At 40.4% G+C, this 22341-nt stretch overlaps 1 protein-coding gene and 1 long non-coding RNA gene across 21 annotated transcripts in view; one reads left to right on the top strand and one right to left on the bottom strand.

The window, feature by feature from the left end:
* The first annotated feature begins 53 nt into the window (after nucleotides 1–53).
* On the top strand, nucleotides 54–11673 carry LOC142099992 (uncharacterized). The gene is made up of 3 exons (XR_012678645.1): nucleotides 54–137; nucleotides 3840–3875; nucleotides 11281–11673. It is a non-coding gene; the product is annotated as an uncharacterized LOC142099992 (long non-coding RNA).
* Nucleotides 11674–18929: 7256 nt separating this feature from the next.
* Nucleotides 18930–22341, bottom strand: part of PTPRF (protein tyrosine phosphatase receptor type F) — a 513733-nt gene continuing 510321 nt past the window's right edge. For all 20 annotated transcript variants that reach the window (XM_075181665.1, XM_075181664.1, XM_075181670.1 and 17 more), the window contains 3 exons: nucleotides 22073–22227; nucleotides 20960–21095; nucleotides 18930–20417 (listed from right to left, as the gene is read on the bottom strand). In XM_075181665.1, coding sequence (XP_075037766.1) covers nucleotides 20349–20417; nucleotides 20960–21095; nucleotides 22073–22227 — 360 coding nt within the window. In that variant the 3' untranslated portion in view covers nucleotides 18930–20348. The remainder of the gene's footprint in view (nucleotides 20418–20959; nucleotides 21096–22072; nucleotides 22228–22341) is intronic.

The raw sequence follows: 22341 nt of genomic DNA on the forward strand, positions 1-22341 counted from the left end.
TATTGGCCGCTCTGCTTCGGGGGGCGATGCTTGATTGGCTGAGCTGCAGAAGCCGTGCGCGCTTTATCCAGTCAGGTCCGGGCTAAGTGACCGCGCCGACAAATAGAATGGTCGGGGTGTGGTGGCGGGTGGTCGAGGTGTGTGAGTGGCGCTCGGTCGTTGTTATTGTGTCTGTATTGTGTGCAGGAATCAACACCCTCGTTTACATATATAATGGCACTGCCCTGTGTACACACAATGGAGGCTCAGATCACCTCAGTTTATAGACAGTGACACTGTATAATCTACATACATACACATATACAATGCACTGCCCAGTGTACACACAATGGAGGCTCAGATCACCTCAGTTTATAGACAGTGACACTGTATAATCTACATACATACACATATACAATGCACTGCCCAGTGTACACACAATGGAGCTTCTTATCACCTCAATATATAGAAAATAACTGTCCAGTGTACACACAGTGGAGTTTCAGATCACCTCACTATATAGACGGTGACACTGTAATATATATATATATATATATATATATATATACATACACACACACATACAATACACAAAATGAAGGCTCAGGTCACCTCAGTATACGGACAGTGACACTATATAAGATGGACGCTCAGGTCACCTCAGTGTGTGTATGTGTATATATATATATATATATATATATATATATATATATATATATATATATATATATATATACATACGATAAAACTCCTATGTATACACAATGGAGGCTCAGAACACCTCAGTATATAGACAGTGACACTACAGTGCATATACAATGGAGGCTCAGATCACCTCAGTATATAGACAGTGACACTGTGTTTTTTATATATATATATATATATATATATATATACATATATACATATATACATATATACATACACACACAATGGAGGCTCAGATCACCTCAGTATATAGACAGTGACACTACGTATATACAATTGAGGCTCAGATCACCTCAGTATATAGACAGTGACACTACGGTGTATATATAATAGAGGCTCAGATCACCTCAGTATATAGACAGTGACACTACGTATATACAATGGAGGCTCAGATCACCTCAGTATATAGACAGTGACACTACAGTGTATATACAATGGAGGCTCAGATCACCTCAGTATATAGACAGTGACACTACGTATATATAATAGAGGCTCAGATCACCTCAGTATATAGACAGTGACACTACGTATATATAATAGAGGCTCAGATCACCTCAGTATATAGACAGTGACACTACAGTGTATATATAATAGAGGCTCAGGTCACCTCAGTATATAGACAGTGACACTACGTATATATAATAGAGGCTCAGGTCACCTCAGTATATAGACAGTGACACTACAGTGTATATATAATAGAGGCTCAGATCACCTCAGTATATAGACGGTGACACTACGTATATACAATGGAGGCTCAGATCACCTCAGTATATAGACAGTGACACTACAGTGTATATACAATGGAGGCTCAGATCACCTCAGTATATAGACAGTGACACTACAGTGTATATACAATGGAGGCTCAGATCACCTCAGTATATAGACAGTGACACTACGGTGTATATATAATAGAGGCTCAGGTCACCTCAGTATATAGACAGTGACACTACGTGTATATACAATGGAGGCTCAGGTCACCTCAGTATATAGACAGTGACACTACAGTGTACATATAATAGAGGCTCAGGTCACCTCAGTATATAGACAGTGACACTACAGTGTATATACAATGGAGGCTCAGATCACCTCAGTATATAGACAGTGACACTACGGTGTATATATAATAGAGGCTCAGGTCACCTCAGTATATAGACAGTGACACTACAGTGTATATACAATGGAGGCTCAGATCACCTCAGTATATAGATAGTGACACTGTATATACACAATACAGACACACAACTCCTCTGTACACAATAGCACAGAGCCCTGTACTGGTGACATGATAAGGCGTTCTCTAATGAAGGTAACTTGTCATCTCCTCATTTCCAGAGGGAGTCCTAGTTTTAACCAACAGGTCTCTGAAAATGTCCCAATTTTACAGTATTGACAAGTACAAGTCCCCTTATTCTGTGTATTAGATACAATTATCTATTCCCATTCTCTGGGTTCTCCACGTGTGACTCAGAGACTGGGACAGAGCTGTGAGGGTACATTATTGTTAGTAATATTTTCGGGGATAAGATCACCTCTAATAGAGAGATGAGTTCTCTTATCAGAAAGACTGTGGGAGAGTTTGATTGGGTGTGATAGGGAATTCCACCAGTGGGGAGCAGCACGGGAAAGGTCAGAGCACATTACTACTTGGTTAGCAGGTAAATCTAAGCCCTTTGTATGATGCTGTTTGGATGGACCAACTGCATTACAATACACACAATGACACATATGCTGGGTCTTGTTATGTAACTTTAGCATTTTAACTCTCTTCAAAAACTATCAAGTCACAAAGCCCAGAGAGTAAAACCAGTGAGAGTTGTATCCAATATTCAGAATGATGAGAACCATATTTTCTTGTAGCCTGTTGTCTTTCTGTTTAATTGTTATTTAATTTATTTTGTTGTGCTTATTGTTGTTTGAATTGCAGTTGAATGAGCCAGTTATTGTAAAGCCTTTGAACAATCCACTGGACCTATAAGGACATTGTAAATTAACAGAGGAAATACAAGATGATCTTTGGCATTAGCCCCGGGGCTGATAAATTTTAATTTATCAATTCAAAGCAATATAAAGAATTTTTAAATGTTGCGCTATTAGACAAAAATCTAAAATCACTAATTTTACTGGATTAATTTAACATTGTGTGTCTTTGTAATTCTGCAAATTAAATGTGTTAAAATAAGCAAAATAAGAAAACTAAGAAGTGTGAACCAAAGTATAGATATTAGTGGCTTTGTAATACACTCAGCAATTGTTAAGCAAATATGTCTAAGTTAGGAAAATTGTAAGTTAATGTATTTATAACAAAATAGGACTGTAAGGTTGGCACATTTGGCTTAATTCAATTATATAATCTGTACTTTGTTATATATGAGACAATGTTGTTGATATACACAAACATACTCTGATTGTACTAACAATTAGCCTCCCCCATTCCTAGACATTCCTTTAGCTGACATGATTAGTTTAGGAGACAGGGAGTGAAGCTGTATGGTGATTGGGCTGATTACCAGAAGGGACAGAGGGGGTATATTTACTAAACTGCAGTTTTGAAAAAGTGGAGATGTTGCCTAGGGCAACCAATCAGATTCTAGCTGTCATTTTGTAGAATGTAGTACATAAATGACAGCTAGAATCTGATTGGTTGCTATAGGCAGCATCCCCACTTTTTCAAACCCGCAGTTTGGTAAATATACCCCAAGAAGGTGTTATTTCCAGACTGTGCTTACAATTACAATAAGGAATTATCATGTATGTTGATTATACATATATATTTCTAAGTCATTCAGAATATATCCAAGCTGTTGCTGCTTTTCCTCTGTCTACCCCTATCACTTCCTGGTCACTAGTCTGTCCTGTGCTGATGTGGTCTTATAGGGGGGAGGGAGAACGACCACACCAATAATGCATACAAAGGTTAATGTATTATGTGGGTAGACTCCTTTAAATTATATCATTAGCAGCATTGATGTCACTATCTATTTACATTAGTATAGTAGGATATCTATAGCAGGCATATATACCGTATGTGTACTTTGTAATATACTGATATTGGACAGTAACTAAAGAACAGGTATCTCAGTGAAGATTATTTAATGTGGTGATATACTGAAGTTATAACGCAGTTAACATGCTTTATATTGTTCTGATTTTAGGAACGATTAAACCAAATTCATCCTATGCGGCCAAAGGTAAGCAAGCTATCATACATATTGAATAGCATAGTTGTGAATAGGTTGGTTAGCACAAACTTAATAGGGAGCTGGTCACGTCACACCTATAAACATGATATACATAATAAACCTCTTCTGGCTATATGTTTGTTTATTCACCTGGGAGCTCTATGGCCATACAGGAGGGCAAGGTCAGTACTGGGAGGTGTCTTATTACCTCCTAAATATTTACAAGTGCTATTATTCCTGATTATTCTAAAATATTGCATGACAGTAATTAGATATTATTATACAAAGACCCTGTGATCAGTGACCTTGCCTAAGTACCATTAAAGTTTCTGATAACTGCAAAATATTACAGTATCTTTTTCAGAAGTTAGTTGGAGAGTTTTTCATAGTAAACAAAATGGAGACATTGTTCCAGCGTATTATAGCTATTGCCTTGGTTTTCCTTTCCTTCTATAAGTCTGTGTTTAATCCTTCTATAGACTTATTAGCTCTTATGCATTGATTGAATAAGAATACTATACTTGGAATAGCATGTTATAACCAGGCCCGGCGCTCCCATTAGGCAAGGTTAGGCAGTTGCCTAGGGCGCCGGGCTCTGCAGGGCGCCTCAAAATTAAAAAACAATTACTATTGTAGTAGAAAACTGTGCGGCGACCGCTGAGCATACCTTAAACGGCCGCCGGACAGCTTGAGATCGATCCACGGGGAGGGGCTATGGATCACCACCATCGCCCTCCCCTCCAACAGCTATTGGGGCGCTCTGTCTCCTCCCCTCCACTCACTGACTGTCGGGCGTGACATCATTATCACGGCCCGACAGTGTCAGTGAGGGACGGGACCCGTCAGAGAGGACCAGAGCCAAGGTAAGGAAAAGCGGGGGGAGTTTTTTACATTGTGCCGGGGGGGTTTACATTGTGCCGGGGGCGGTTTTTACATTGTGCCGGGGGGGCGGTGGGGAGGCAGATTTTGTTACATTGTGCCGGGGGGAAGGGGGGGATTTTTAACATTGTGCCTAGGGCGCCGAGGACCCTAGCACCGGCCCTGGTTATAACCGATAGCCAAATATATATAAATAGGGTGATATTGAATTGTTTTTATATAAGTGTTAATAAATGTTGTTATTCTGATTTATAGTAACAATTTAGTGCTCACTATAATATTCTAATCACATCTTAGTGATACAATTTCTATATTTTATTAGGTGAACTGATTTTCTATACCCTATTTTCAGTGGAAGGCAGTTGTTTGTTTGTTCTGACACCCAGTAGAGTTTGTTTTATATATATATATATATATATATATATATATATATATATATATATATATATATATAAAATAACCAATCATATTGGAAACCACCATTGTTAACAGAACTGTATACAGTATATGCATTAAAATGACTTGGTTTTACTGTTTTACACAGCACAACTGTAAAGTCCCAGCACAAAGTTCCTCAAGCATGTATCCTTACTCTGAGATTCAGGGTGATATATAGATGGTACAGGGTTTAATTTATTATTGTTTACAAAAGTTTTATACACATATCACAGGCAGCTATAATCCATCACTTATAAACTGAACTCATTTTGACATAGGTAACATGATAAGACTAAGGAGATTTACACCTACAATAGTCAGAGCTTTGCAAATTTGTGTTCTTGTGTAATCACTAAATTTAATTTGTTATATCTAGAGATTAAAACTGATAATGGGGAGAAGTTGTGTAGATTACCAGAGGAGAGAGTGAAGAGATTTGAGGGGAAGCTCAATATGCGCAGGGGGCAGGGGGGGGGGGGGGGGGGTAACTTTGAAACAGCTGGAATCATTGCTAGGACTATTGGATTGTGTTGATACAGTGATCCCAGTGAGCAGAATTTTTTTGTAGAAAATTGGAAAATGCTACTGCGGGAGCAAAGAGGCCACACCATTATATAAGATTGTGTAAAGAGATGAAGAGAACATAACGAGAGGGAGTCATTTTGTAGAACAATTTAATGGTACAAGGATTTGGCCGATTCCAGTAATGTCTAGCAGGAAATTATAGTTGTTTACTGATGCAGCCGGGTCAAAGGGTTTTGGTGCTTTTTTGCATAGTGATTGGTGTACAGCTCATGGCCTCAAGACTGGGTAACGGGAGGGTTCACAATTTGCTAAACATAGAAATTGTGTTTTGGGAGTGAACAGGCCATAAGAAGACAATGTGCTTCTGTAACACTAGCAGTCAGGCTAATTAAGCATTTGGTTCTGAAATGGCTAAACTTAACTTGCAATTTAAACTACAAAGAAAACAGTTGATATTTACTAAACTGCAGGTTTGAAAAAAGTGGAGATGTTGCCTATAGCAGCCAATCATATTCCTGTGGAATGTACTACATACATGATAACTAGAATCTGTTTGGTTGCTATAGGCAACATCTCCACTTTTTCAAACTCGCAGTTTAGTAAATATACCCCTAGGCGTGGAACTCTCCCCTTTTTTTAAATCGCATGGTGTTTTACTAAAAGAGGCAGTTGAGGGGGTGCTCTGCCAACTGAACATTACTTATTACTTAAAATCAGAGTTTGGAAAAAAAAAACCATACAAAGGCACTCTGGTCCACTAATTCATATTTCCTATCATTAAAAAAATAATTTTAAAAAGAAAAAAAATCTTTAGTAAATTTCAGGAAAATCTTGGCGAATATTAAAAAAGAGAATTATAGAAGTGAAACAAGGAAAATTATGTGCAAAATGAAAAACCATATCAAACCGCCAGGTGGGAACCGGACCACACATTAGACGGAAAAAAATTTGGTAGGGGATTCATTTTATAATTCTTATACCTTCAAGATATGACTCATTTTAAGGAAAGAATATATTTATTTCTAGCCTATCGTGTTTCCTTTATTACATCTCTTATATTTTGATGTTGTATTATTCCTCTTATATTTAGGTTAGTTAGTCCAAAAATTACAGAAATGTTTTCAGCTTTTAGATCATTAATAAATTGTATAATTGTACACAATCTATTTTACAAATGGTATCATTTTCAAATATTCAGTAGTTGGATATCTCTTGCTCCATTGAGGGTATCTGATATCACAAATAAGGACATCCGATATACTACTTTCATCGTAGTGGTTAATTTTCTAATCACAGATTTTAATTCTATCCAGACTACCTCATCAGCATTAAGGAAACTACACCATTAATATGGTTTTTATTTTTGTGTGTGTGTATATATATATATATATATATATATATTCATTTGTGATAGACAGGAAACATTTTCTTCTGCGTGTGTTACCTCCTATTATTACCTGTTGGTGTTACACTAGGCTGTATTAATGTATGATCATATTATATAGTTCGGTGATAATATATACTATTATTGAGTCCCATTATACAAAAGTGAATCTCATCTCTAAAAATATAACAATAAAAACTAACTGTATAGACAGCATAAAAAGACCTTCAGAAAGCGTTTAGGGTGGAGTCATCCGGATTACTCCATGTTTACAGTCCAGCGTCCAATTACTCCAAAGTTAAATTCTTCATTCTGTGAGTAAAGCAGAGAGCAGATCACATAGTGGTCACTCTGCAGGTGACACACATAATATTGGAGCACACATTATATACATTCCAGCTGTGAGAAGGATGCTTCAGCAGTGAAAAAAGCAGTAACATGAAAAGCACCCAGGTGACCCCACCCGTTACTGCCAGGGGCGTGAGAGGTGTCTTATTAACGCTGATTCACTTTGGTATGTATGCTACAAGTCTAGAATGTGGGTTATTGGAGCAGAAGTAACATTACTTATTGTAATGTGAGTAACGTCGCTATACCTTCAGGTTGTTGCAGCTTGCTCAGTATTGCTGCTGTTTTTGGAGTTACTTATACTGTGAATTATTATATTATAAACCATTATTTCCAAGGCTGGAAATATAACTGTTCATACGTCCAGTGGAACTCTGTTTATGCTTCAGAATCTTGTTGTAGTGTGTGGGTTTGTGTGTACCGCATGGGGCGTGTATAGGTAAGTGCCTATGATCACTCCTCATGATGGTGATGTATAAAAATGCTGGACTGCCCCGGCTGCCTAAAACTATAGCTGCAAGAGGAGATGTCTTTGAAAGAGGGTTGATTGTTGGGGTGCATTTGGAAGGAGCTTAACTCGTTGATGTTTCACAAGCAGCAGTGTCTAAGGTGATGTGAGCATGAAACTTCACCAGTAAAACAATATCTGCAAAGGACAGCAGTGGGGGAACACATACTCCGGGTTTGTGACATCTGGAGATGTAGTGCAAAACAGACTGAATGCCAGTGTAAACCTGCAGCACGTGCAGCCAGTTTCATCAAACTATGGTCCAACGAGAGCTCTACAGAGCAGGGTAGTTGAGTTTCAGGGCACCTGGCAGTGCACGTTTGGGAGTTCAGTGGTGTAAAGAGCACGGGTAACAGCCTGCGAGAGCACATGAGACTCCAACCTAAAGATCTCTACAGCCCTGACAGCCTGTTTCCAGCAGTGGAGGGTTCTGGTGATTGCATAATGTTGTGCGATCATTTTCCCGATATGGTTTAAGTGCAGTCATCCCTTAGAAGGAAAGGGAAATGCTAATCCCTTCTTAATGATACTGAGTAATGACATGAACCCATGTTGAAGCATTTCTTTCCTGATGGGGTGATAGGATGACAATGCCCCCATCCACTGAGCACGTGTGGTTTGATGAGCATGGCCGTGATGTTATCCAGATGTCATGGTCATCAGATCTGATCCAGCATTTATGGGATATTCTGGAACGATGCCAGATACAGCGTTTTCCAGAAACCAGGCGTCAGTTGAGTGAGTTTCTTGTGGAAGATGCTGCATTCCTCGGCACCATTTCAGACATCTGTAGACTCCATGTCGCGCATACAGGCCGTACGTGATGGCTCAGAGCCGCGTTAAGTGACGTTATATAGGTGTATGTGTAATATATATATTACACTGTATGTGGCGTTTGTATACTAATAAAATTATTAATATATTGGTGAAAGGCAGAGTGGGATCAGATGCTTCCCACCGTCCCTCTTTCTGGAATGATGTAAACGTCTTTATGGATAATTATCTTTCATCCAGTTGTAATTTATATATTTAGATGAGCTCCTAGGGGCGGTGAATGAGCCTTGTTGGTCTTCAGAATGAGTTTTACAGATTACATGTGGGCTGCTCACTATCCAGGTCCACGTTATATGGGAACATACACTCAGCAGTGTTATAAATCATTACAATGTATCAATGTGACACATGAAATACAGTCTCCATGTCCCCTCACTCTAATGACTTAGTTTTGTGCTTATTGTCACTTTGCATCATGGGGATTTGTATCCGATAGTTTGGTGATGTGAGTGTGTGCCAACTTTAGAGCGCTCGCCTCTGGGAGATCCGCAATTGTGTCATTGCGCTGCGGGGTGTGGCCGCAGATCAGTCACATGACGCCTCTCAAAGTTATCATTCAATATTTCTCCCATCACAGTTAAATTTATGTGACACATCCAGCCCAGTATTGTGACCAATAGACCTAGCCAGAAGCCCTGGTTGTGGTGGGCATCTTGCTCTGCAGCATGTTATAAGGGGTAGGTTTACTGACAAAAAGTTCTAAATAGGAAAAATGGAGGTGTCACCCATAGCAACCAATCAGATTCTACCTATCATTTATCTATAGCTCATTTTAGAAAATATCTAGAATGTGATTAGTTGCTATGGGCAACACCTCAGTAAATCTACCCATAAGTGTGTCTGGTCTCTGCACATTTAAGTATGGTTAGATACTCTCTGGTATAGAGTGTATCTAACAATAACAACTAAAAATAAATGTAATTGAAGTATTGAAAGATGGTGAAACTCATTTCAGACAAATGTTTATATCTCTGAGAATTGGGGACTGTTGGCAACTGTGATGATATGTGTGTGCATCCATGTCAGGTGTTGCTATTGGCGTGTATTATCTATCCCTGTGCTGTAATGTCACATTGTGCGTGTACATACTATAGTTTCTTATTGCATTTGATACATCACAATGAAAAACTCCAGTTGGTACAAGCCCGGCCGATAAATGCATGAGCTGAGAGTCTTGTGTGGATGGACTGTGTTAAGATGGGTCTGTCACCTGCACACAGTGGAGGCAGCCATTGTCTTATCATCATCATCATCATCATCATCATCATCATCATCATTTATTTATATAGCACCACTAATTCCACAGAACTCACTCACATCAGTCCCTGCCCCATTGGGGCTTACAGTCTAAATTCCCAAACACACACACAGACAGATGAAGACAGAGACAGACAGACAGACTATGGTCAATTTGATAGCAGCCAATTAACCTACCAATATGTTTTTGGAGTGTGGGAGGAGACCGGAGCACCCAGAGGAAACCAACGCAAACATACAAGCTCCACACAGATAAGGCCATGGTCGGGAATCGAACTCATGACCCCAGTGCTGTGAGACAGAAGTGCTAACCACTGAGCCACTGTGCTGCCCCAGGATCTTACGAGGATGCAGCCTTTGAATTCATTGTGCACAATGTGCCTCACGCCGTAGTGATGTAACTGGTTACTAGTGAATCAATAGCTCGAATATTGGTTCACAAGTGGCGGCCTTCGCTCTCTGTAGCTGATACCTTCCAACATGCACCTCCTGCAGATCAGGACAAGCTGCGGAGTGCGTGGGCGCTATGTAGGTAAATGTTCTGTACCTAATCCTGCTAAGGATAGACATTGTATACACTGTTATATCCTTTATTTAATGATTGTCTGTGAAACTAGTGGTGTTCTCCCCTTGTTTCTGAATGTGATTACTATAAACATCTCCGGAAACAATGAGGTTTTATCTACAAATCAAAACTAGTTATTAATATACCCTTAAATTTTACTCAGAGTGTGTGTGTGCGTATATGTGTGTATATTTGTGTATATATATACTTAGGTTGGCTTCCGGTAGCCTGCCAGGGGGAAGTGGACGTGATGGGGGCGCCCCCCCCCCCCCCTCCTGACGGAATGACGCAAACACGTCATTTGACAGCAGGGGGCGGGGCCAGACGCGGGAATCGCGGCGTTATGGACCTAATTCTGCCCACTTCACAAGGAAGTGGGCAGAATTCTCCAGATGCGGGAGATTGCCAGACTCTCGCGAAATGTGGGAGTCTCCCGGATATTCCGGGAGAGTTGACAAGTATGCTTTAGAATTTAGTTTGTATTTCGCTTGTAAATAAAATGTGTCTGTTACCTCAAACCCTGTAATTGATTGCTGGTAAAGTTTTGTTAGAGCAGAGTATTACCTCTCTGGCGATCTGGTCTCATATTACTGATAAGATCTGAAGTGCTTCAGGTATTGTGACAGAATCAGAATCCACTGTTGAGGTCATTCTGTTCTATGTTTCTCATCTGCAGATTTAAAGGGAACCTACTCCTGATAATAATTTTCTGACAGGAGCTCCCATGGATTTATTCCACAACAGTAAAAAGATTATCTTTCATGAAATTGATGGATTGTATACTGTATAATAAGCACCAAATTTTCCTCTTACCACTTTATAGGATAAAATTACTCTCCAGAATAATACACTGATTCTAAGATGGCTACATGGAGATCTGTCTATTTCACTGTTTAAAAAGAAAAAAAGATGAGTTTCTGTATGGTGAGAGCTGTGTGCTATAAAACTGAAATAGAGGGTGTGTTCATACTTGCCTGAATCAGACATCTGACATTTTTAGTTGCCAATCAGAGAGTTTTTGAAAAGGAGAAACTGATTTGTAGGAGGATGGCTAAACAAAATGACAGATGTGTGCTTAAAAGGTTCTTAACTTGTTATTTAAAGAAAAATAAATAAATTTATGCTGATTTAAATGAACAGTATGGTATTGTTTGTTATGATGGAGATATCTTATTCTGATATATGTACTAAATAACTGGCACCCCTGAAAATACATCAGTGAAAATGAATCCACAGCAGGGGGTGATTGTACATATTGTAGTTTTCTCAGGTGTAATATGGCATAGCACACACAGCAGGGATGCTGTCAGTTTCTTATATAGAGAATAGAGACTTGTACGTTTTTTGCTATTTGTGCTGTAAAGCCTGTATATCGGGACAGGGTTGTGTCATATCTATTCAATGTAACCGTCACACGTGTCAGGTTTGCAAAGTAATCCAGAATATACAATAGGTTACACTGCCCGGCCACGAGGACCATGTGTAGATATCCAAATTTATTTCATACAGATGAGAAAATTTTGCAGCTTTTAAATATGTAATAAACAAACTTGCCAACTCTCCTGGAATGACCGGGAGACTCCCGCATTTTGCGGGAGAGTGTGGCAATCTACCGCATCTGCCCACTTCCTAGTGAAGTGGGCAAAATTAGGTTCAAAACGCCGCAATTGCGTTTGGCCCTGCCCCCTGCTGTAAAATTATGCAGATTTTGGAGTCCTACCCCCTCCATCACACCCACCTTCCCCGGCAGGCTCCCGGAAGCCAACTTTAGAAAGTTGGCAAGTGTGGTAATAAATAAATTAATACATAGTAGAGTTCCTGGTTTGTTCATTCTGCTGAGGGGAAGTTTCTAAATAAAGTTTTGTGAGAACATCAGTCTCAGTTGAATTAACTTTTACTATTGACCAAGTTATACAAGTGGTGTCCATTTTCCTGTAGACCAAAATGCACTGAGACTGATGTAAATAACTCGCTCACTATGGTTTCTGCATTGGAGACAAATTGGATTGTGACAATTGAACACCAAGTGGTGAGTTAGACTGAGTAATGGGAAGTGCCGGTTTGTCATACCGTTGTATAGCAGCTCACTCCGACCACTTATTATATGCCTATATTCAGGATGGGTTAGGACCTACCCATGCACCAAAGTAGAAACTATTACAGTAAGTGCAAATAATAAATCACTTAGAATGTATATCTAGGTCGGGAATAATGTAAGGGATGCAGTACAGATATATATAGTAACTGTGTAGAATTTTCACAAGTGGAGACAATTAATAAAATACAGAGCCAAAAAATGTTCAGAAACTGAGTTACATGGTCTAATGTAGTGGTGGGCAACAGGCGGCCCTCCAAGCCTTCCCCCGAGGTCCCTCCAAGTCTTCCCCTGTGACCCCTCCGAGCCTTCCCCTGCGCATTCACCATCTTACTGAGTTGTGTTTGTTATAGCGTGTAACGCTTGTTTATAATTCCTGCTGATTATTACAGATAGGTGTCTCTTTCATTAAATAAATGTATTGTTTTAGCTACTGAGACTAAGTGTGCTGTGTGGCCCTTTTTGAAGGTTAGAGGGTCACCAATGTGGCCCCTGCAGTGTATCAGGTTGCCCATCGCTGGTTTAATGTATTACCTATATCTATAATAAGACAGACGGGGCTGAATCCCTAAAAAATATTCTGCAGCCGGTGAGATTACCGTCTTCTTCCAGTTTCATAGTTTCTATTGGCCTGCAGGGGTCTGAACGTCTTCTGGACGATTGTAAGGGGCTAATTACAATGTGTTAGGTCTTTTCACTCACAGATCCATGAGATTCACAATAGCGTCTTAATCATTTATATCTGTAACCAATATCCGGGATAGAACTGATGTTTGCGTATCCATTATCTGCAGTCGGAATGCTTCTGTTAATGACTTATAAACTGCAGCCTATTACTACTGATGATTGATAATTGTCTATAAACAGACATACAAAAAATACAATACACACAAAACAATTTTCAATAAATCTTTTTAAAATGCTGTTTTAAGTAAAGGTACACACATACAAAGCAAGACCAAAAGTGACACACAAATATACGTGACACTCCCTCACTTGTATAAAAATAGATAAATACTAAACACACAGACACACACACACAGTTCAGTATTAACCCTTTAAAAATGTTCACACCAGGGGGTAAATATATCAAGCTGTGATTTTTTCAGCGATTTAAAATCGCTGCCAATCGCGAGAGATAACCGGCGATTTTGAGTGCAAAATCTCCATATGTATTAACCTGCGATTTTGACTTTCCAAATTCCAATCTTTGGCGATTTCAAAACACCTATCTCTCCCATATTGTTATCAAACTTGCCCCAGTTTCAACAGAAACTGAAACTTGCCCGAGACTGAAGAGAAATAAAAGCATGTCGGTTTTTAGTCATTGTTAATATAACAGGAGGCACAATGGAAGTTTAAATTAACAAACTTTTTTTTGTTGTAGAGGGTCAAAAATGATTATGATTTTTCTTACAGGGGATAATTTATTTTAAGAATAAATTAGTGGCCCAAATGTAATTATAGATTAAATGTCAGTGTTTTTTTTAATTTTTATTACAGTGGCTTACTATTTCATCAGCAGTGGGACAATAATTATATTTTTATGATATGGCAACACGTAATATTTCCAGATGGGGACACCATTATAAGTACAGAGTTGATGGCTTTCCACTAGATTGTGAAACATGGCTGCAGAGAGTCATTCAGCCACAAGAGCAATGGTTGAGCACGGACGTTGGGCAATAGCGAGGACGGGCACTGATGTTGGGGCGATAGTGAGGTTGGGCAATAGGGAGGTTGGGCACTGATGTTGGCCGATAGTGAGGTTGCTACTGATGTTGGGCGATAGCGAGGACGGGCACGGATGTTGGGGCGATAAGGCCTGGCTCCCATCATCACCATTTATTTATATAGCGCCACTGATTCCGCAGCGCTGTACAGAGAACTCACATCAGTCCCTGCCCCATTGGAGCTTACAGTCTAAATTCCCTAACACACATACACACACACAGATACAGAGAGAGCGAGACACTAGGGTAAATTTTGATAGCAGCCAATTAACCTACCAGTATGTTTTTGGAGTGTGGGAGGAAACCGGAGCACCCGGAGGAAAAACACGCAAACATGGGGAGAACATACAAACTCCTCACAGATAAGGCCATGGTTAGGAATTGAACTCATGACCCCAGCGATGTGAGGCAGAAGTGTTAACCACTTAGCCACCGTGCTCCCAGCCCCGTTTACCAGTTCACCCCAAAGCTGTTCAGGGCTCTATGGAGGCCAGTTATCACTTTGAATAGAAAAAGCCACAGACTACTGAATTAAGTTACCAGTGACATAAAAAAGTAAAATTCAAAGGCACAAACATTGAATTACTAAGTAATGCCCAAATAGACATCAGATTAGAAGAATTGTGTCTAATATGACAGACTTGTGCTGCTAAGCAGTTTCCTCCTACTGCAAGAGGTCAGAGAGCTAGGAGGAAGCTGCCCGGGCATAATCCTGATTACTGTCACCTGAGGAAGGGGAGTGGATCCCCCCCCCCCCGATACGTTGTAAACCCACCTGTCGTGTGACTTGCAGCAGCCCCTCTGATACACAGGCTGTCTGAAGTTGTTGCCTAAACTGGAACAATTTGTATTTGTTTGCTGGTGCTGGAGGTACCAGAGACAGCACCACTTCTAGAGGAAGTATTCAGAGGAGTTAAACCCTATAAGGATGTACTGTATTTCATGAACCAACAGGCATTTGTTTTTCTTTTCTGTGCCAGAATGAATCTGATTAGACAATTAGTGTCTGATGAGCAGTATGTGGGCGGGTGTCATTATGTCACAGATCACTAAGGAACTTGTTATACAGCTCTGACATAATGCTGCTACACTGCAATTACACCTAGTTATATAGTGTTCATTGCATCTGAATCATTCATCAGAAAGAGTCCTCAATCTCTTTACATCACAGTTAGGCAACGTAAGGATCTCCAGGTGTTATGAGACAGGCTGGCACAGCCTGCTGAGACCTGTAGTTCCATAACACATGGCGAGTCACATAGATTGACATTTAACATCTGGGGAGCCATGACTGGTTCTTATAGTTCCACAATCTATGTAGAGCCAGGTTGACAGGCTTAAGCTCTTCCAACCAATCACAGTATCTGCTATACATCTCCATGGAACGCAGCGATTTAATTTGATGTAATCAACCAATTGTCTTTCTTGTCAATACAAGTTTTTACCTAAATTGCATCATTGGTTAGATACACTCTCTAGCAGTGTTTATCTAACACTATTCTCTCACGGGACAAGCAGACAATCCTGTCTACATGCTCACTATGATAGGGTGGGTTTATTATGCCCACCCTGCTTCACCAAGCTTTGGGTTCCTGCTGGTGTTAGTAAATATTCATCACTGACTGCTATTACAGTTATCACTTGGCCACGGCGACTCACCCACTGAGTGTTAACTGTTCACACCAACGTGATATTGCTGCCAACGTCCGGTCCTTTCAGCGGCACCTGGAATTACTCACACTTCTTGGGCACTGTGTAGCTGCTGCAGCACCTCTTTGCTGGTTGCTGTGGCTGAATCCTTCCTGATCGCTTACTGTGGGTAGCTGACAAAGGAACTGCACTCAGACACACTGCGGACATTCTTTGGTCACAGAAGATGACAGTACAGGAACATTTAGGACTCGTATTTATAAGCTCTTATAAAAGCTATTCCTTCTAGTGTGTACCACAAGATTGTAGTGATGTACAAGAGCCACTAGCCCTCCTAATATATGATGTTTCACACAGATCGTATAGTGGGTAGAAGATCACCCACTCCACATAACCATTCTAAGTTGAGCCCCTTTAGCTGTCTCCAGGTTTCAGCTTGGACATTTACCCTTAACTACAGGGTCCCTGCACACACTCAGTCGGGAACCAGGGGGGCCCAGCCCACCTTGGCATTGTTGCTGCTTCATCTGGACTTGGAGACCTAAGGGGAAATATATCAAGCTGAGAGTTTTCCATTTATTATACACACAGTATATATTGCAATTTATACACGTACATAAAATGACTAGTAAAAGTAGTCTGCTCTGTAAAGAACGTACGTTACCCCCCACAGCGATGACTTAGGACACATTTTACTGAAAGTAATAACAAAGGATGAGGGATTCAGTTTAGAAACTGGAGATCTACATGACATCCCACAACACCAGTCTGACCTGTCTCATTCTCACTTCCGGGGATGTCAGATTAGGCAGCAGCAGTCTGTTACTGCAGTGGGATATCTCAGGGGTGTTAAGGGCACCTGATTAGATACAGACAAATCTACCTAATCTATCTAATTGCCTAAAAACAAACCCAATAGGGACTCTTAACAGGTTTTTTTTTTCTCAATTAATAGGTTTTTCAGGATTTTATTAGATTACTTGTCAACACACCCCAAACTATGTAAAAAAAATAAAGCATGTAAAGTACCCCCCAAAATGCTAATGGGGTCCAGTTAAATCTTCTAAGAACAAAATATTCAAACATACATTATGTACATCTCCTCTGAATAACACTTGCTGCTCACTACACCTAAAATGCAAGATCACACGCATGCACAGGAAACGTCACGTTCTCTACGTATATAAATCTTGCTGTTTGTATTTGCATTATTGTTCATTATGGGTGGCACCGTGGTTAGCATTGCTACCTCACAGTGCTAGGATCATGGAATCGATTCCGACCCGGGCGCTATCTGTGTGTGGTTTGCATGTTCTCCCCGTGTTTGTGTGGGTTTCCTCTGGGTCTACGGATTTCCTCGACCACTCCAAACATACAGGTTGATTGTCACTATATAAACAATCAATAATAAATATTGGAGCCTCTAATGACGGCAAGAGTAATGTCACATCGAATATCTTCAGTTGTCATAGTAACTTTTACACCCAATGTTTCTAAAATATATGAGAAGCTCACGTAACATTATTCTAGGTATAGTAACCCTTTATATATTAACCACAATGGTGTGTGCGTCAATGTACTTCGTAAACTCTCTTGTAAAGTTTTGCAGCCCTCAAACTTCGCCTGTTGATGGTTACATCTGCACCTTTATTATGTGACAGAAGAGCAGCTTCCAAGGAAATAATACCTGTCCTACATTCCCCAGTCAATAGGCTGCAGTTACATCCTGCGCTCTGATTGTTTCCACAGTAGCGGAAATCACTTTCTGCCCTGCAGATAGAAATTGCAGCGTAGCGAGAGAACTATTCTGCACGTCACTCAAGAGGGTAATCAAACTGTCCAACTCTGGGTCACTTCAACCACACTTAACGAGAGAGCTCCCAGGTTCTGCATTAGAGATTCGTCTGTCGGTGAAGTTGTCGCCTTTTTATCTTTACTTCTGGAGTTTAGAAACTGGAGATTTTGTTCTGGGGATGATCAGCTTTTGTAACCCTTTCAGTGCCCAAGAGATTTTTGTCTCTGTATAAAGCTGGGTATACACCTCTGCAATTATTTGTGCAGATCACACGATTCACGACCCTTTGGTCAGATATTACAAGAATGTGTATACTCCCACCATCATATGTTATCATACCAAAGCACATCGTATTGCTTGATGTGGTTTTCTAAAAATCAAGATCCACGATGGAACGATGCTGGAAAATGTGGTAGTGTGTATGCACTCCCCACCAGCAGTGTAGGCAGATATCTGTAGAGTTTACAGTCACGATAGATGGTTATGAGAGATGAAGATCACAGATCTATAGGTGTGTACACATGAATCTACATACTCATTGAGACTTTCAATCCACGGACAAACGCAGGAATTGTAGAGTGGGGTTTCCACACCACGCCGCCAGCGGGCGTGACCAGCATGCATGGGGGTGTGGCTATAATTTTAGACAATGCTTGGCTGCTCTCCAACTCTTCCTATCCCCATAATATACATGGGCAATGCTGTGTGCACTACTGTTAGGTGCATGCAGCTCTCCCTTTTCAAGCAGAGCTGTGTGAAGCGGGAGCAGGGTCCAGCCACCTCAATTATACAGTGCCCAGGCTTGGAGGGGGGTTTCCAGGCACTAGGACCCCCCCCCCCCCCCTCGATTTGCCTATGCAATCATTGGTGAAATTGTTAAAGACATATCTGAAGTATTATTGCATAGGTGTGGATTGTCTTCTCCAAGGATAGTGTTAATGCAAGTCACGAGTTGTGTGTTTTGGACACATAACGGATACAGGCCAATTATCAATGGTTTTACGTTATAATTCTTTCACTCAAACTGCAGACACCAAAAACATTGGACAAAATTGTATGAAACCTGATTATTCAAATTTATTAACATCGAGATTTTTTTTTCCGGCAAAGATGCTGTATTAGTAGACTTTGAGTTTGTATCGGTTTTTTTTTTTAATATAGTTTTTTTTCTCATTTTTATTAACAAATAGAAAACATACTGTATACAACGGAGCAAACTCCTAACAGCACTAATGTATACACAAGGTAAAAATGATCTCCTTATCCAACATTAGAGAGCCAGCGTTCATATTGGTTCCAAGTGAATACATTGTGTAATACAATTTAATTAGTTGTCCACCACCTTATTTCTTAGATCAGTACCCATGGAATAGGACACCAGTCCTCAGCAAGTTGTATTAATACAGAGTACCATTAATAAGTACACTTCTTTCCTGCCATATTTAGTAGAAGGTCCCAAAAGCTGCACATTATAACGAATGTTACTTTCTAGACAGAAGGAATTATGTGGCACCTTTAAAGATTTTTTTCACTCTTGAGATTCGCCCTAAACTAATATAACTTGGAAAAAAAAAGAAAAGAAAATATATCCTTCAACTCTTCATCCTACAACTTTGAGCAAATATATACTTCTCTTGTTCAACAACCTAGGCGCCCCTAAATCCCTAACCTCCTGTGTCTCTCACACCAGGCGAGTGGCGCCAGGCTGCTAAAGAAAAAATAAAAAAATTAAAGAGTATATAACGTAAAAAATATAAAGAACTGGGCAATGTTGTTTTATCTTGGTCCCTCTTGTCCAACCCTTGTGCTAAAGTCAGTGATTATACACCACAAATCCATTGGCTCCAGCGCGAGTACGCTTCCGGTGAGATGATAGATACATCAAGTACAAAGGTCCTCAGGCCAGTCATCGTAAGTGGTTTCTTTATTTGGGATAATCCGCGGAATTCTTCAGAGTATCCTTGTGCCATTGGCTTCTCTGTGTGATAAACGGACTCTTCCTAGGCTTTTAGGAACGGCCACCTTGCGGAGAGCCCAGAACACAGGTTCTTGCAGTGGGAATCATGATCTTTCTATTGCAGTTAATTTACTTAGCGCCTTAATTATTTAAATGAACAATAAAAATTAACGATAAACCGAAAATGGCTTCCCTATGAGGAACACCGGACTTAAAAAAATAAAATAACTCTAAAAAAGTGATTAAAAATAATAGAAAAAAAAAAAAAAGTACGAAATTCCATGTTTCATTCCTGTGTGCCATAGATGGGGGCCAGAAAAGCAGGACCTGAATGAAAGTGAAGAAGGAATGAATTGTGCTGAAATCCCAAGCAAGTCTTGCAAAGCTTTATCTCATGTTTCTCGATGAGGTGGGAACAGCGCCTGGAGGAGAAGAGTTTGGCACAGGTTGACTTGTGTGATGCCATAGTCCCCGGACGCTTCAATCCCAGCTCGGCCAGCGGGATAAGCGGTAGTTATGTTGCATAGTGGTCAAAGCTGCCTAGGTACTCCAATGCGGCTCTGTAGCACAGCTGATACTGGTCCTGTGGAACAAGAAGGAAGAGTCAGGGGAACAGCTGGAGTGTAAAGGCACTTATACAATATAGGATCTTAAATTGCCCATTTTACTAACTACTTTGGTCAAACGAGTCAGGTTCCAGTTGCTTCCATGTGTTTTTAAGACCGGAGAAACCACTGATCTTGCCTGGTGTAGCTGCCTATCTGCAGCAAAACTCCTCCCTGCAAAATTTGCATTAAACCATAGCAGCCAATCAGATGCTTGCTTTCATTGTCTAACTTGCATTAGATGGATAAAAGCTAATTGTTGATTGGTTGCTGTGGCTGAGATTATGTTTTGCACCTGAAAGCAATGTTGGTGAGTCCTGGACTCAATAAAACCAATACAAGAATGTTTGGACCTTATATGAAGAGAAGGTTCTGTCAAAGTGGGTCTCACATTCAGTAGAGTTATTCCTGGTTTGTAGATGGATGCTCTGGAGAAGAACTATGTGAAGAACTATAGGTCGGTATGTCGTACACCTATTTGTGCTAACTCAGATCACATAAGAAGCAGCACGTTCCTCACCTCTGTCTGTACCATGGCTGGTCGTTGTGTCCTCAGAGTCTTCACTGTCTGGAACATGTCCACCACCCCTTCATACCTCATCCGCTCCAGCACGATACTGAGTGTGATAAAGACTCCAGTGCGCCCCACGCCAGCACTAAAATATACACAGCAGGTTACAGACCCCATAAGACGTAACATTATCTATTTATGAGGTTATCTCTCTAACTCGTCACAATCTGACTCCTTGTCCAAACAAACTCTGCTGCGGAATCGATCGGATCCCAGACACACCCAGCAGAAAAGTATCCTTATCCCGGGGTCTACTTCCAAACAAAAGGCCCCTGGGCCAAATATGACATTCCTCTTTCTGCAAAACTATTGTGTACTGAAAACCAATTAACTAATTGTTAAATATTAATATTTTATACAAATGCCTCAAAAAAACATTATGATTAACTAAAACAGACACCCAGATTCCATCCGGGAACTGGGCTGAAAATGGTTAAGAAGATCTGGCATCCAATCTGACACCAGAGCCAACCAGGACTAGTGACGACAATTGGACTACAAAGCTGCTACAGCAACCGGAATTTGTTTCTGTCACAAATATAATACATTATATTGAGAGCAATTTATTGGGGTCCCAGACAAAATAGAGTAAACACTTCAGGGATCTGCCATGTTATACAGTAAGCCTGTTTATGGCTTTCAGACCTATGAACGGGTATAAAAACGCAGGAACTGCATTTAAAGTTGTGCTGTTTTTTCAGTTAGCTTTTCTAAATAACAAATTCAAACACATTTTGGTGTTGCCAGTGATGTCCAAGAAAACACGTAGACTCTGTTTTAGGAGATATTGTTGTGTCAAAATTTCCTGACAGTGAATTTGCTTACGTACGGGGACTCGATGACTGGAACTAGATGCTGAGAAACGGCATTGGGGGTGTTGTCCTTCGAGCATCATTTGTCATTGTGACTCATTTAGAGTACTGATAATAAAGCTGTGATATTAGGTGTCCCTGTCATTAAGGAAGGTTTGTGTAAAGTCTCCTCCATTGCAGCCGTGCTATTCCTGCCTCTCCTTCACATTACATTAGATTATTGTGCCCACACAACATGTGGTCTTCTCACCTGCAGTGAACCGTTATAGGTCCGTCCTGCCCAAACTGCTCCTTTGTTTTGTGCACCTGTCCAATGAAATCAATGAAGCCCTCTCCTGTTTTTGGCACTCCTTGCTCAGGCCAGTCCGTGAATTGGAACTGTCTGATTGTCCGAGACTGTCCGTCCTGTGGAGCAGAGAATCATTCAGAATCCTGGACGCACCCAAGGTAGGAAACGGACAGACGAATTAAGTCACAAACCAAATGGAGAAGAGAGGGAAAAACCAGCGAGACTGGAGA

The sequence above is a fragment of the Mixophyes fleayi genome, chromosome 8 (assembly GCF_038048845.1).
Source record: "Mixophyes fleayi isolate aMixFle1 chromosome 8, aMixFle1.hap1, whole genome shotgun sequence".
Lineage (NCBI taxonomy): Eukaryota > Metazoa > Chordata > Amphibia > Anura > Limnodynastidae > Mixophyes > Mixophyes fleayi.